Here is a 17,229-nt window from a genome sequence, read left to right as displayed (position 1 = left end):
TAAAGGTCAATGTTTCTGTAGACACCATCAGTCACACCTGGACTTAGCCTGTAGGGTGTAAAAGCCCCATAGACAGACAATAGCATGCAGTCTTTAAAAAGTGCTAGAAATACCAAGCATTTTACCTGTCCGAGAGCAAAGGGCCAAAGAATGCCACGCTTCCTCTGGAGTGTGTTGAATGCTGTGCCTTTTCATTTTCCTAGCTTCTTTTTTATAGGAAACTTTTCCGGGACCCTGAAATCTTTCCCGCTGTTAAATTGTACTGAAGTTGGACTATTTTTTAATAGTATGTTTTTTAATCCTCACATAAAGCCCTTTAATGGAGTGTGTAATTGGAACACCCGCTGGTATATCTGTTAAATTTACTTAAATCTTGCCCATTAAAGCCTCAGCTAAGACTTTCATAGCTAAGGCCACAATTCAAAGAGATTAAAACCTAGCCAGGACGGCTTTCCTTGAAGAAACTGACAGAGCTATCAAAAGTTCAAGGACAACAACTGTCTTAGATTAAGTGATGTTGAATGCACACATAAAAACTTCCACAAAGGAGGCCATGTAATAATTATAGAAAGAAGTTGACGTGAAGGTGCCTGGGCGCTGGTCTCAGCACTTAGATCTGTAAAGGAACTGATTTATAAATAACTAGAGGCCTGGTGCATGAAATTCATGCATGGAGGGAGTGTTCCTCAGCCCGGCCTGCACCCTCTCAAATCTGGGACACCTCGGGGGATGTCTGAATGCCGGCAGTTGGACATCCCTCTTGCTATCCAGGACGACTGGCTCCTAACCACTTGCTTGCCTGCCTGATCGCCCCTTACCCCTCTGCCTGCCAGTCTGATCGCCCCTTCCTTGCCCCACTGCTGGCCTGATTGCCCCTACCTTGCCCACCTGCCTGCCTGATCGCCCCTAACTACCTTCCCATGCCGGCCTGATCTCACCCCCAACTGCCCTCCCCTGCAGGCCTGATCTTGCCCCCAACTGCCCTCCCCTGCCAGCTTGGTTGCCCCCAACTGCCCTCTCCTGCTGGCCTGATTGCCCCTAACTGCCTCGGCCTCAGCCCCCACTGCCATGGCTTTGTCAGGAAGGAAGTCGGACCTCTGGAAGATGGCTGGTCAACCCGGTCTAATTAGCATATTACCCTTTTATTAGTAGAGATAATGATTGTAGGCACTATACCAAGCCCATGTAGAACCCTAAAGTATATTGTATGGGTTGGAAAATCCCCCAGTCTCCTACCCAAAAGGCTCCCTCCTTGACTTGAAAGCCTTCTATAGCACAAAAAACGTAAGCAGAAACATTGCAATTAGAACACATTAAGCGCAAGACCATCTAGAGTAGACTTAGTTCAACAGTACGCCTCATTCCAGTAAATGCTTACATACCCAGTTAAAATATGCAAATCACTGTACTAAAAGCAGTGGGAGCACAAAGATGAGAAATAATAGTTTCCTGCTATAAGACCAACCTCTCTCATTATTAATAGTCCTGCAAAGTGGATACCATTATCCAAATTTTATAGATAGATGCTTCAACCCAGCAGTGAGCCCTTGGATATGTTATTTACACAGTACAATTATTTAAAAGAGAACCATTGATCTTTATTACATTATTTGAGGTCATAATTGTCTTTCTCTAATTTACCAGTGGGCTGTGACTCATGATAGTCAAGGATCTCATCTTAAACATCTGTTAATAAATTCATAGTTAGCATCCAATAAATATCTATATTAAGAAATTAGATTGGGAGACCGAACATCTTCCTACAGTCCGACTTCCTTCTGGACAAAGCCACGGTGATGGGGGCCGAAGCAGAGGAGTTAGGGGCGATCAGGTCGGCAGGGGAGGGAAGTTGGGGGCCATGAGGCCGGCCGGGGAGGGCAGTTGGGGGCCATCAGGCTGCCAGGGGAGCAGTTAGGTGGTGATCAAGCTGTTATACACCGGGCCTCTAGTAGGTATGAATAAATGAATGAAAGCAAGGGTCTTTAACCAGATTAAGCCCAATGATTCCTCTATTTCTGCAACAAAGATATGTTTAATCTGACATAGAATTAAATTTTCATGTACAATTGACTGTAAGGACTGTTATGTTACACTAGAGGCCCGGTGCATGACATTTGTACACTGTGTGTGTGTGTGTGGGGGGGTCCTTAGCCCAGCCTATGCCCTCTTGCAGTCTGGGAGCCCTTGGGGGATGTCCAACTGCTGGTTTAGGGGAGAGGGCCTAAGCCGTCAGTTGGACATCCTTAGCGCTGCTGTGGAGGCCAGCTCCCGCCACCACCACTGTGCTCACCAGCTGTGAGCCCAGCTTCTGGCTGAGTGGCGCTCCTCCTGTGGGAGCACACTGACCACTGGGGGCAGCTCCTGCATTGAATGTCTGCCCCCTGGTGGTTGTTGCATGTCATAGCAACCGGTTGTTCCACCATTTGGTCAATTTGCATATTAGTCTTTTATTATATAGGATAGTAAAATGGTTCAAAATAACTGAATATTTGGTCATTATAGAGCCAGGACTGGCAGCTTCTCCTTGGGTAGAACGCTAATCAATCAGTTGTTGCCCACTGTCCTCTGGAACAACTACATTTGCAAGGATTTCAGAGAAAAGAGCAATGGTGTCCTGCCCAAATAAACTCCTCTGCTTTGCTCATCCATCTCTGGAGGCTGTCAGATCCTCAGGACAAGTTGTAGAAGGGGATAAATTTTAAAGTATAGTTGCAAATGGAAACTCTAAAAATAAAACGTGATTAAATTATTTTTTATACTCTGAATAATTTAAGGGCCATTCTGACATGAAGGAGTGGACTATCATCTCACCATAATAGAAAGGTAATGAGAAGCTACTTTTCAACAAAAGTTCATTATGTTTGAAAAGTGTCCAGTTGGTTTCCTCTTTGCTGAAAGACATGTGCTTCTTCTAATAGTGCTGCAGAAGCAGATGTGGTCTTTGGTTAGGACTAAAGAGAAAGGAGTAAGGACTGCTGACTCTTACTGTCAGGTTGACCACTTAGCTCTGGTTAAGCATCACTGGATTTTTTTTTTTTTCAATTTTTTTATTAAGGTATTATATGTGTACATATCTTACCATTGCCCTCCCCACACCCCCCTCCCATATATGCCCCCACCCCCCAGAGTTTTGCATCCATTGGTTATGCTTATATGCATGCATACAAGTCCTTTGATTGATCTCTTATCTCCCCCACCTCTCCCTAACCTTCCCCTTGTAATTTGACAGTCTGTTTGATGCTTTACTGTCTCTGTATCTATCTTTTTGTTCAAGATTATAATGTTCTTTATTATCCATAAATGAGTGAGATCATGTGGTATTTTTCTTTCATTGACTGACTTATTTCACTTAACATAATGTTCTCCAATTCCTCCCAGGTTGCTGCAAATGATGAGAATTCCTTCTTTTTTATGGCAGCATAGTATTCCATTGTGTAGATGTACCACAGTTTTCTGATCCAGTCATCTGCTGACCGGCACCTAGGCTGTTTCCAAATATTAGCTATGGTGAATTGTGCTGCTATGAACATAGGGGTGCATATATCCTTTCTAATTGGTGTTTCTAGTTTCTTCGGATATATTCCCAGGAGTGGGATTACTGGGTCAAATGGGAGTTCCATTTTCAGTTTTTTGAGGAAACTCCATACTGTTCTCCACAGTGGCTGCACCAGTCTGCAATCCCACCAGCAGTGCACGAGGGTTCCTTTTTCTCCGCATCCTCGCCAACACTTGTCGTTTGTTGATTTGTTGATGATAGCCATTCTGACAGGTGTGAGATGGTACCGCATTGTTGTTTTGATTTGCATCTCTCGGATAATTAGTGACGTTGAGCATGTTTTCATGTGTCTCTTGGCCTTCCTTCTGTCTTCTTTTGAAAAGATTCTATTTAGGTCTGTTGCCCATTTTTTTATTGGATCATTTATCTTCCTTTTATTAAGTTGTATAAGCTGCCTGTAGATGTTGGAGATTAAACCTTTATCAGTGATGCCATTTGCAAATATGTTCTCCCATGCAGTGGGCCTTCTTGTTGTTTTGTTGATGGTTTCTTTTGCTCATCACTGGATTTCTTATTTCTATCAGCTGGTATTACATTCTTGAATAATGCTTTGAAGTTTTTAGATGAAGATAGCCACATACTCTATGAACTCATTCAGTATGCTTTATGCACTCTAAGTCTGCATTCGTATTATTGTAGGTCACAGATATCAAGGGCAAAGGTCAGATTTGTTTAATCTTCTATAGCATCAAATAGGGCATCAAATATGCAATTAACAAAGTCTTGATGTTTAGTGACAAACCCTGAACCTTTATGTAGTTCCAAGGACAGAACAATTTACCACGAAGCTAAATTTAGTCAACTGAGTTGAAATAATTGGATTTTAGAGTTACCAATTTTTTTCTAAATGTAGAAATTTCCTGTTAAAGTATGGCTTTAGAGGGAAAATGGCTTCATTATCTGCATTAAAAGAAACACTTTTAAATTATTAATATGCAACAATAGTGATTTAGTAATCTTGTTGACTGACAGATGCAAACCTCTTTTTGTCCTAATGTGAAATCTCAGCAGGAAGAACTCCAGAACACCTGCTGACATATCTAAGGTTGTGAAAGGGTTTCAGAAAATTAATCCTTGAATAGGTGCTCGGTACGGAAAATAAAGTAACTGTTTTTCTTTGCAGAGGTATACCTTTTAATTTTAAAAAGTTAAAAATAATACTTCCTTGGAGATTTAATATCATTCTAGGGCTTTTCATATATTAAAGATGATTTAGTCTGGGCCGGGTGGCTCAGTTGGTTGGAGCATTGTACCTTGCACCAAAAGTTGGAAGGTTCAAGTCCTGGTCAGGGCACATACCTGGTTTGCAGGATGTTTTTCTCTCTCTCTCTCTCTAAAATCAATAGAAACATAATCCTCGGGTGAGGATTTTTTTTTAAAAGATGATTTAAAGTTGACTTGAGGGTAGATTTACAGTATAAATAGCCAATTCATAAATAAACAACTGGAGAAAATATTCAAATATTGATTTGTGATGGTAACCTTCTTAAGAAAATAAATTTACATTATTTCCTACTAAAATTTCTTTGAAACTGTAGTTTTCCATTGATTTTTAGAGAGTGTAGAAGCGGGTGGGCTAAATTACAGCATAACATAAAATAGTGCTCTAAACAATTACACAGTAGAGTACTAAATTTTATCCATGTAGATAATTTAGCTATAAAACATTTTTCTGTCCCTCCTTCCCAACAATAACTATATTTTTTCCTCTGTGTATGGACATGTTTCATCACTAGGCCTAATGGAAGTTTAACTATTTTGAAACTTTCCTCCCTCCTTAAAATTCTCTCAAGTGGTCAGGCAAGAATGTTTTGGACGGGGGCGGGCAATGTATTTAAACAACCTAATAGAGCCAACAGGTAATGCTCATCAGCTAAAGAGTGACACAAATTAAATGAATTTTGGGAGGCAGTCTGTTCTTTTTTGAAATTTCTTCCTGTTGGTGGATTTTAAGGGGATCATAAAATAATGCTTAAACAAATAAATTTACTTTAAACAAATAAATTTACTTTAATGGCCCTTTCTTCTTCTTCTGTTAATTTTCACTGGAGGATACTTTTCCATTGATTTTTAGAGAGTGTGGAAGCGGGTGGGGAGGGGAAGGTGGGAGGAGAGGGAAACATTGATGTGAGAGAGCCACATAGATTGGCCTATGCTCTAACCAGCCAGGACCAATAAGTTAATGAGCTACCTGGTTGGGTAGCTCAGTTGGTTAGAGCGTCATCCCAATAACTCAACGTTGGGGGTTTGATGCCCTCAGGGCACATACAAGAATAAGTCAGTGAATGCATAAATAAGTGGAACAAATAGATGTTTCTCTCTCTCTCTCTCAAATCAATTTTAAAAAATTAAATAAAAAAACTAATCCATAGTAAGTGTTATGCTGTATTTCTTTTTCCACCCAGACCCTCAGGGCTAGTCATCAATACATACTGAAGAAATATAAGCAAAAATTAGAAAGTGTTGCTTTTCAAAAGCCAGACAAGAAACTCCTTTTCAACATTTCACATTGTTTATTAATGCAGTATACATTAGACCCGAACTCTGCAGTTTCTAAGACTATCATGTTTCATTTTTCAGATGCTTCTGCACTTTCAGGTTATGTCTACAGAGGTACCCTTAAGTGATGAACCACATTTTCTATAATTGTTGAAAATATACTACAGAGTGAAATGGTTTAAATATAATTTAGGCACATATTGATTATGAAAATAGATATCTCTCAATACAATAATTCTCTGTCTTGGTAAAAATAATAAAGCAAAGAAAATAATTCATTTCTGAAGTTGCTTTCCTTTACCTGTAAAGGCCTGATCTCCTCCCACTATGCATACACCCTTCACTGTAAGGAAAGCTTTGCATATATATAAAAGAATAAGCTATGTAAATATTCAAGACATGTCATCCTCCCAAAGGATACAAAGTGGGTTTTAATAATTCATTGCCTCAACTGATGAGTCTGGAGAATTCAGAATCCATTTGAATACAGTGCTATTCCTGCTCTTGGGGCATATGTAAGGACACCGTTTACTGGTGAGGAAGTACAGGCCCCATCTCTGCTGCTGCAGAGTGATAATGACTCAAGAAAATGAGGCTAAAATTATTAAAACAAAACAAAACCGGAAAATGTAAGTTGAAGAACCACAGGTGCTGACTGACTGGTATTACATTTTGGACCAGCCAAATGTTTTTATTTTTAGTTAAGTTTTTTTTGGTGGCTATAATTGAACAGTCAGTTTAAAATCCCTCATTTTCCACTGTAGGGTTTTAGCTGCAATTCTATTGTGTAGCTATCTAAAAGATGACTTTGCAATACCCATTCATATTTTACAGCGTTGATTACAGTGGATTGAGACTTAGTATCTAGTTCTAAGCTGGCCCTGATTAAACTATTTGGCCTCTGAATTAAATATTAACAAACCTTGGTTTTTTGGTTTTGAAGTATCTTCCTATGCCTATTTTGACTGTACAGGAGGAAACTAGGCTGGTAGTGTAAATAAAAAATTGCCTGGTCTGCATTGAGTGGAACTTGCTTAGAATGAAATTCTGAAGAGTGCTCCTTTAAAAGCTGTTGCTATAGGTTGTTGCTACAGAGTTCCACTGTAACTTCAGCTGACAATGATGTACAATGATGTCTTTCTTTCAACTCTTGTCTCAACCAGTAAGAATAGAGGATTTCTTTAATTCAGCTACTATTTTGTTCTAAAAAAATAACCATTATTAAAATGAACCTGAAAAGAGAGCCTTTGGGAGTCTGATGTCACCATATTCACACGGTGTGACACGAAAAGGGAGGCAGCCCTAAAGCTTTTTATAACCCGAACAACCTCTTGAAATTTTCATTTAAGTTTAACAATTTAAATATCCATATGCATCTAGAGACTCAATAAATACAATTTCATATGTTGTGCTTCTCATAAATGAAAATCCTCAAATGCATTTCAAACCAAGATGGTAATTCCACATCATGCCTACTGAAAGCAAATATGATAGATACCATTCCTGGTCATAAAGCCAGGCGAACCCCGACTCCACTCTAAAGGCAGCAATCTAATCTAGCTTCCCTACAGCTGGTAAATGAGTGCTTCTCTGTGAAAACCAGAATGTGGGAAAAAGCCACTTTTTCCCTTATGCACCACTGAGAACAAGCATAATCCTCTAAATAGTTTTGTCTTTTTCATTTCCTTACAATGTTACTTCTTCTAGACAACTGAGTGGAGAAATAAAAGTGATAAGGGAAACATTTTCATCTTGAGCATCTTCCTCCAGCCCTAAATTCTCATCTGACGCTTTGTGACATATGGAGAGGTGTCAGCATCTCTTCAAATATGGCTCCCTTCACGTTGGAACCTCTCAGGTTGGCTTCCTGAAGGTCACACCCAGACAGGTCGCAGTTCTGGAAGACAAAAACAATAACCATGTAACTAATACAGAGATTTAAGGTTTTATCTGTTCCTTCTCAAAAACGATTCCTAGGCATGTTAGGAAAAGGTTGCTATATAATAAAACTTGATTATTTCTCGAAAATTTCGGTTTTAGAAGTCAGATTTTTTGATATTTCCATTTTTTCTCTCTAGTTAATGCTCTGGCTGACCTCTCCCCCCCCTCCCCCCGCAACACACACACACACACACACACACACAGATGTCAACAAGGAAATATGTCCCTTGGGATCATGTATTTTATAATCAGTCATTTAAAAATTACTTAAAATCCAGAGTGAACTCAAATGTAGTAAATATCTAAATAATTTAACCACAATCCAAGAACAACAACAATGAAAGGGGTGGGGGGAGAATTGAGACACTATTTCGAAAAACCTGAGAGAAACAGATTTTACTTAATAATTAAATTCCATTCCTCAACCCTAACATTTTTATAGCAAGGAACTGCCTTTTTATAACCCCCAAATTATGTGCACAATTCAATTAGTTTTAACGAACCTATACAACAGTGTAACTACCACCATCATTGCACACTGCTTTTAAATTTCTCTTGAGCTTGTAGTGTGACAGATGAGACAAGAGATTCTGAATAAGTCCCTGGGGATGGTGGGGACCATAGTTAGAGAAGGGTGATGGCACATAACCTTTTAGGACAGAATGTCAGCTGCTGCCCCCCAAGAGTCAACTGATTAATCTTTACAATCACTTGGACAGAGGGAGGCTTTTGCTGTTTAACCATTGACTACGTGGCATCTAAAATCAAGGAAAAAAAGTCATCATTTTAGGTGATGGTAACAAATAATAAAAAACTAAGTAATGGTGCTTAACTAATTTTTATCTTCAGCTGTAGGCTGGCACTTTTGCCTTTAAGTTTAATAGGATCTGCTATTCTGCTGCTTAGAGCTATTAAGAGAACAAGGCAAAACATTTTAAAAAAATCAACAGCAAATTTTGTATTGTTCTCTACAATCCAATCTATGCCAGATTTTCTTATATAAGGCTGTGCTGTTTAATGGCACCAACCAAATGTGCCCCTTTACATTTAAATGCATTAAAATTAAATAAACTTAAAAATTCATTTCCCACCTACACTACCCACACTTGCAGCCATGTGGGCTGATGGCTACTGTACTGAACAGACACAGAGCATGCCCAGCACTGCAGGAAGTGCTACTGGCCAGCACCAAGGCAGGCCTATCCATAGCTACTGAGCCAGCTGGCAAAATTGGCAAATCAAGACAAAACATAGAATACAGTGCTGATGAGAAAGCTGAATTAAAACCTCACGTTGAGAATTAAAAAGAATATGATGCCAATTTAGAATAGGCTTTCCTCAGCCTGATTTCAAACCTGGATATCAGTTAAATTTCTCAAGTAGTTCAAGAAATAATCTGGCCCCATTTAATTGTTTGGAATTGAAACTGAAGAAAAACAATAAATTAGGTCAATAAAGCACCTATCAAACTTATCTACATGAGAAAAACTCAAGGAAAGAGAGAAATGAAATGAACTTAGAATGTCAAATGAATTTTCCCATCTGAAACTGGCATCTCTGACTTAGGAACTGATCCTGCTCTGGAATTCAGGCTTAACAAGCACTTGAAAGGAAAACATCCCTCCAGCTGTTCTGGCATGTGACCCCAAAGTTCTTATCAGCCAGTTACTTTATTGACTGATTGATGTTAGAGAGAGAGAGGAAGGGGGAGTGGGAGAGAGAGAGAGAGAGAGAGAGAGAGAGAGAGAGAGAGAGAGAGAGAGAGAGACATTAATTTGTTGTTCCACTTATTCATGCATTCATTGGTTGATTCTTGTATGTGCCCTGGGACTCAAACCTGCAATCTTGGTGTATCAGATGCTCTAACCAACTAAGGTACCTCACCAGGGCCAGACAACTACTTTATGATTTCAATAAATTTTATATGAGGTACTCAGTGATTTTAGATTAACACAAACTTTTTTCCCCAATCCTCACCTGAGGATATTCTTACTGATTTTTAGAGGGAGAGGAAGGGAGAGACAGAGAGAGAGAAGCATCAGCGTGAGAGAGGAATATCGATGGTTGCCTCCCTTAAGCGTCTGATTAGGAATCGAACCAACAACCTAGGAATGTGGTATGTGCCCTGACTGGGAATGGAATCTGCAACCTTTTAGTGTATGGGAGGAAGCTCCAACTGAGCCACCTAGCCAATGCTAACAGAAACTCTTTAAAAACTGGTGACTCACCTCTAAATCAGTTCCTGCCAGAGTTGCTCCTCTGAGGTTACAATTCTTCAACTTCGCATTTTTTAAGGTGGCGACTCTCAGGTTAATGCCTGTCATTTGACTTCCTTCCATATCCACACCTTTTAGATTAGCACCTTGAGTGAACATATTTGGGGATTAGTTGAACTTGAAAATATTTATAGTCACCCACCTTCAACAAAACCACTTTAAGACTTAAATGGAGAAGAATGATGACAGGGCCCTCTAACTTTTGAAAATGATTCGGAACTATAAATTTCAGTGTCTCAATCAACTTACATATATAGAGTTCACTGTTAATGATGTGTTAGCTCAGACTTAAGAATGTTTTAGTCTATATTTTTGAGGGAGTAATTCAATTCGGTCTTAGGATAATTAGCACTTTTATACTCTGCCTCCATAAGTTTATGACAAGGGAGAAAAGTACTATGCCTTCGAAATACACAAGTAAACAAAGTGACCAGTGCACAGATACAAGAGAGCAATAAGAAATTAATAAACAAAACATTAAATTTAAAAATGACAAAAACTGCCTGGCTTTGTGCAAACTGAAATTCTTAATTTTGGTCAGCATGAGAGTATGCTGCTCTGTTTGAAAGTTTAAGATGTTGATATGTAATTCTCTGACTGAGGCCTCATTAAATGTCACAGGCTGGATCTCCCCGAGTTCTTAATGTTGGTTAGCCTATGACTCAGACCAAGATATGATTGATTCCTGTGCAAATTCTCCAAGCATGGTGACAGAGGAAATCTACCCAGCTATGGTTATGATTTACCTGTAACAATTACTTTGCTGGGCTTTTTACTTAATGGTGTGTTTTCCCCGTAGAAAAGGTAATTACAGACAGAATCTCACCTTCTAAATTGGCTTTAAGACCAGAAGGATCTTCAAAATTACACAGTTTCAGGGATGCACCTTCTGCATTAGAACAGAGCATCTTGACTCCCTGGAGATTTGCACACTGGCAAAGAAAAGATTAAGATTCAGAATTTTGTTTGGAAAAGAAAAAATTGGCTCAAACAGTTGTTAAACAAAAAATGTTTAACTTCCATGGCTGAAAGTCTCTTTATTTTATTATTGTAATTTTTATTGATTTAGAAAGAGGAAGGGAGAGAGAGAAAAACAAAACAAAACATCGATGTGAGAGAGAAACATCAAATTGGTCACTCTGCACACGGCAACCAGGGATCAAACCCACCACCTCCTAGTGAACGGGATGACATTCCCACCAATCAAGTCACACTGGCCAGGGCCTGAAAGTCTTTTGTTTTTTTTTTTTAAAGGATATAGGCCATTACTAAAAAAAGAGAGAGAGGAGAGGGAGAGAGAGAGAGAGAGAGAGAGAGAGAGAGAGAGAGAGAGACAGACAGACACTAATCTTGGGGCATAGAGTCTAAACCACTAGCAGCAAGGTTACGTAGGAAAGATAGGAATGTCCATTGTCCTGGAGTTTTGCAAGTATATTTAAAATGTATTACATATATATATATATATATATATATATATATATATATATATATATATATATATATATATATTTCAGAGAGGAAGGGAGAGAGAGAAACATCAATGATGAAAGAGAATCATTGATTGGCTGCACGCCCCCTACTGGAGATCCAGCCTGCAACCAGGGCATGTGCCCTTGACCTGAATCGAACCTGGAATGGAATCTGGGACCCCTCAGTCTGCAGGCTGATGCTCTATCCATTGAGCCAAACCAGATAGAGCTTGCAAGTGTTTTTATACATCAAGTAAGGGGGGCGGGCAGGGGAACAGGGGAGTGGGAGGGGGTGGGGAAGGGGGATATAAGCTTTTCTGAAAGGATTTACATTAGCAACAGACAAAGGGGATGGGAGGAGGTGAAGCAGGGCTAGTTCTGGGATAGGCAGCAGAGTGGGGAAAAAGAAGTCTGATCCTATAGATTAGCAGTGGGCAGTAGATTAGAAAGTTCATGTGTCAATAAACAGGGGAGGCCTTGTGGTGCCTGGCTATTCTCTTTTGGATAATCTCAGAAATAGCAACTGGAAATTAATCCTAAATTCTAACAGATATACAGGAATGTAAGCAGTCTTTCACCAGAGCTATTGATAGCTATCAACAGGCTAACTGCTCTGTCTCTTTCTCTCACTCTCCAGCCACTATGATTTTAATTTAGAATGTCTCAGAATTTTTATCTTGTCACAGTAAAAGAAAAAATAGAAAAAGGGGAAGAAAAGCTCACTTCCATATACTAACAATTATTTTCTGTTCACAATAAAGACTTTTCTAATTGAAATCAATACAAACTGAGAACTGTGTTAAAAAATAATTAACAAAAGTCAAGTTAACAACAGCATGGCCACCTTCCGTGAAACTTCAGAGTTTAGATGAAGCTGGGGAGTAAGAACTCTGACACACCTATTTCTATTTTTATAAACAGCCCTGGGAATGACAAACGACAGTAGAAATGTATGAATAAGGAAAGCATAAACTTGTTAGGGGTATGGATTTTTCTCTTTCTTTATTACAGTAGCAATTAATCAATGATATTCTAGATGTTCAATCATGCTATTACTAATTTCATTTCAAAGGTCAGAATACTAAAATCAGTAACAAATTGTAAACTGGGTCTTTTTTAACCAACCTTGCTACACAACACTGCCAAGCATAAGCACCCAAAGGACAGTGTAAAATACAGAGTAAAAAGCTAGAAAATGGATGTTAGAATTTTCAATTTATTTCAAAGGGTTCAGTGCCATCAGATCTGAACTTTGACAACTACTAGATAAGGCAGTAAGTTGTTTATAACATTAGACCTTCACAAAATTATGACCATCAAAGTAGAATTTTAAAGTGTTTAAAATTGGTTAAGGTAAATGGGAGACACCTGTAATACTATCAACAATAAAATATATATATTAACAAGTTGGTTAAGGTACTATTATCAATGATAACTGTAGTTGTTATAGGTAGAACAGTGAAGAAATCTAAAACCCTAAGACTGATCAAGTTATGTTATAGCCATTCCTAATAAGAAAAATCCTAGTTTCTTAAGTGCAATTTTATTTACCTTGTAGTCAGTTCTAGTGGAAGGAAGATAAGCTACAGATTATTTAAAACCACAGATAATTGATAAATGCACGCACATTCCCGTCTATACCTGCACATTAATACAAGGTAATACAGAACTCAAACTTACAGATAATATAATGAGCACCTAGAAGGGCCAAAATAACTAAAGCATAAGTGGATTTTTTGGTACTTAAAAATATAACAAGACAGGAAGCTGATACCTGAAAATAAATGTGTCTGGTTCTCTATGTAATGTTCCCAGGTAAAACAGACTGTAAATATTATCAAAAGCTTCCAAGGTAACTATGTAAGTATTGCTCCATACTCAAGGATGTACTATGAAATCTCACAAAGAAACAAATACATAGAAATTCGGTGAAGTTTTCTGTCTTCAACCACAGAAAGTATTTCACCCTCTGTTCATCAAATGGTAAAGCAAGTCACCAACATTGGTACTTAGGTGCTATGTAAACCAGCACTGCATCTGTAAGAGTTGTACTGCCTTACTACAGCAAGGGACAATGGCTTTTGAGGAAAGAAGTTAGGCTATTACTGTTGTTTTTAAAAGTATGAAAATGGTATTAATATTATGATTTTAAAGTGGTCCTTAACTATAAGAGATAGATAAATATTTAGAGGTGAAATAATGAATTGCTTTAAAATAATCTGTGGAAGGGATATGTTCAGGAGGTACAAGATGGTGGCGAAGTAGGTGGATCTTGCTCACAATGCCTCCCAGAACCAAACTTGAAGTTAAAGCAAAATTGGGGAACATTCACCCTGGATTACTAACTGGAGACTATCTGAAGAGGAAACTTTTAACCAAGGACCACAGAAGCCACATCAAGATTGCACCTGTCCAACAGCTTGCATAACATGGTCCAAGTTGAGCCTCAAGGTCAACCAGCCTGAGTTGATCCCACCCACTAATGGGCCAACAGCAATCAAGACCCAATTACAATAGGAGGGCCCACATAACCCACACTAGGGCACTGCTAGAGCATGCAGCACAGGATATCATGGAGACTGTACCACTGAGTCCCAAAGGACACCTACTAAATAAGACCACTCCACGAAGGCTGAGAATCACAGCAGAACTACCCAATACATAGAAACAAACAATATGAGATAGCCAAGATGGCGAAACAAAGAAACAGACCCCAAATGAAAAGAATAGGAGAAAACTACAGAAAAAGAGCTAAATGAAATGGAGGTAAGCACTTTATGAGACATAGAGTACAAAGTAATGGTTATAAGGATGCTCAAGGAACTTAGTGGGAACCACAAGACATGAAACAAGGAATACAAACCATGAATAAAAACCAGCTGGATATGAAGAATAGCATATCTGACATCAAGAATATACTGGGAGGAATCAAAAGTAGATTGAATGAGGCAGAATCAGTGATTTAGAATCAGTGATTTAGAAAACAAGGTAGAAAAAAACCCACACAATTAGAGAGGCCAAAAAAAAATTAAAAAGCATGAGGATAGTTTAAGAGAACTTTGGGACAACATAAAAGGTAACAACATCCACATCACAGGTGTACCAGAAGGAGAAGAAAAAGAGCAAGGAACAGAGAACCTGTTTAAAGAAATAATGACAGAAAACTTTCCTAACCTGGTTAAGGAAAAAGTCACACAAGTTCAGGAAGCACAGAGAGTTCCAATCAAGATGAACCCAAGGAGACTCACTTCAAGATACATCATAATCAAAATGACAAACATTTAAAACAAACAAAAAAAAAAGAATCTTAAAGGCAGCAAGACAGAGACAGAAGGTTACCTATAAGGGAATACCCATTAGAATGTAAGGTGATTTCTCAATAGAAACACTTCAGGCCAAAGGGATTGACATGAAGCATTCAAAGTAATGAAAAGCACCCGAAATCAAGACTACTCTATCAACAAGGCTATCACTTAAAATTGAAGGCGAATAAAAAACTTCCCAGACCCCCAACCCCAAAAGGATAAGAATAAAGGAGTACATCACCACCAATACAGCATTGCAAAAAATGTTAAAGGGAGTGCTCTAAGAAGAAAAAGAAATAGAAGAATATAGGTAAAAAGAAAAAAAAATGACAATGAATAAGTACCTGTCAATAATAACCTTAGGGAGGAACCAAGATGGTGGCATGGGTAAATGCCTGTACTCGCTGCCTCCCACAACCACATCAAAATTACATCTAAAATACAGAACAACCATCATTCAGAACCACCTGAAAGCTGGCTGAATGAAAGTCCTACAACGAGAGAAGTAAAGAAATAAGTACATCGAGACTGATAGGAGGGGCAGAGGCATGGACTGGGCTGGTCCGACACCCATGTGTGCCATTTTATTAATTGGGAGGGAGATCGTCTCTGTGGAGGCTGCCCGTGATGAGCAAGGGGACCCAGCACCACATGAGCCGCCCAGCCCAAGGGTCCAATGAAGTTCCCGCAACTGTGGGCTGTAAAAGGAGTGGGGATTGTGACTGAGTAACAAGGAGGCTGCTGGAGACCCAGGTGTTCCATTTAAAGGGCCAATGCACAAGTTACTCAGACTTCCAGCAACAGTGGTTTTTCGGGACCCAGATACATATGGGGAGAAACTAGATTTTGGCATCAGGGCAGGCAGCTTTCTCCCAGATGGGGGTGCTCACAGGGGTCATTATTCCTGTGCTGGGACCTCCATTGTTGCAGGGCTGACTGGCAGCCATATCTGAGTCTTCATCAGCCTGGAGTACATTGTTTGCTCCACCCTGGGGATTCCTCCTTAAGACCCACCCCATCCAATTTTAAGCCCCATCCAAGCTATTTGCAGCAGCTTTTCCATATGAATGACTTATCCTGGCTCAGGTTTCAGACTTTGCTAAAATCTCTTAAATAAGCTGTAGCTAGTGACAACATGCCCCAAACCTATCAATAAAAGGCCCAAGACCCGGCACTAGCACCACCTTGCCTTGCTTCACAGCTGGGGCTCGCCTAGGCACTTCCAAGCCCAATACAAATAGAAAATAGCAGCCATGTGCAGATCTTTCTGTAGCTCCTGCAGGGTGGCCCCAGGCAGTGGTTGACTTTGCATCTCCCTGGAGGCACTTGAGCCAGTACACTCAGTGGACAGCTGCAGACCATAGCAGATTACAACTCTACACATCCCTGAGTGACACACTTAAGAGGCAGACTCAGTGAGTACCAAAGCCCCACTGAAGCAAGTCCTGCTCCATAGGGGTGTTTCCTACACAGCAGCTTTCACACTGTAGTCGCAGCTGGTCCTCAAAGCCAACTGGTCTGGAGGTCAACCCCTTCCAGTGACACCAATAGCAATTGAGGCTCAACTACAAGACTGTGCACACAGACCACACAGGGGCACACTTAGAGTGCCAGCCTCAGGTGACTAGGGAGGCTGAGCCACTGGTCCCTACAGGACACCTACTATACAAGGCCACTCTACCAATTCCAGGAGACATAGCAGCTCTACCTAATACATAGAAACAAACACAGGGAAGGAGCCAAAATGTGGAGACAAAAACCATGTCACAAATAAAAGAAATGGAAGAAAGCAAAGTACTGGATACAAAATTCAAAACTATGGTTAAAAGTTTACTAAAGGATCTTCATGAGACTTTCAAGGATCTTAGTGAGAATGTCAAAGACATGAAAAAGGACCAGGCAGAAATTAATCATACACCGACTGAAAAAATAATAATTTATAGAAATTCATCAGTAGAAGAGAGTATTCCAAGAATCAAATAAACAAATTGGAATATGAGAAAGCAAGACACCCAATCAGAAGAGCAAAAAGTAAAAAGAACCCAAAAATATGAAGATAGTGTAAGGAACCTCTGGGACAACTTCAAGGGTAACAACATTTACATTATGGGGGTGCTAGAAGGAGAAGAGAGAGAACAAGATATTGAAAATCTATTTGAAGAAATAATGACAAAAAACTTCCC

The 17,229-nt window shown here is 39.5% G+C and overlaps 1 protein-coding gene across 2 annotated transcripts in view; it reads right to left on the bottom strand.

Annotated features, from left to right (window-relative positions):
• Positions 1 to 6,046: 6,046 nt before the first annotated feature.
• The window catches only part of KCTD9 (potassium channel tetramerization domain containing 9), a 42,295-nt gene continuing 31,112 nt past the window's right edge, over positions 6,047 to 17,229 (bottom strand). For both annotated transcript variants that reach the window (XM_079772501.1, XM_079772502.1), the window contains 3 exons: positions 11,099 to 11,204; positions 10,225 to 10,358; positions 6,047 to 7,952 (listed from right to left, as the gene is read on the bottom strand). In XM_079772501.1, the coding sequence (XP_079628627.1) occupies positions 7,836 to 7,952; positions 10,225 to 10,358; positions 11,099 to 11,204 (357 nt within the window). In that variant the 3' untranslated portion in view covers positions 6,047 to 7,835. The remainder of the gene's footprint in view (positions 7,953 to 10,224; positions 10,359 to 11,098; positions 11,205 to 17,229) is intronic.

Source organism: Cnephaeus nilssonii, assembly GCF_951640355.1.
Source record: "Cnephaeus nilssonii genome assembly, chromosome: 5".
Taxonomy (NCBI): Eukaryota; Metazoa; Chordata; class Mammalia; order Chiroptera; family Vespertilionidae; genus Cnephaeus; species Cnephaeus nilssonii.
Note: the sequence above shows the minus strand (reverse complement) of the source record. Positions and strands in the feature narration are given on the sequence as shown.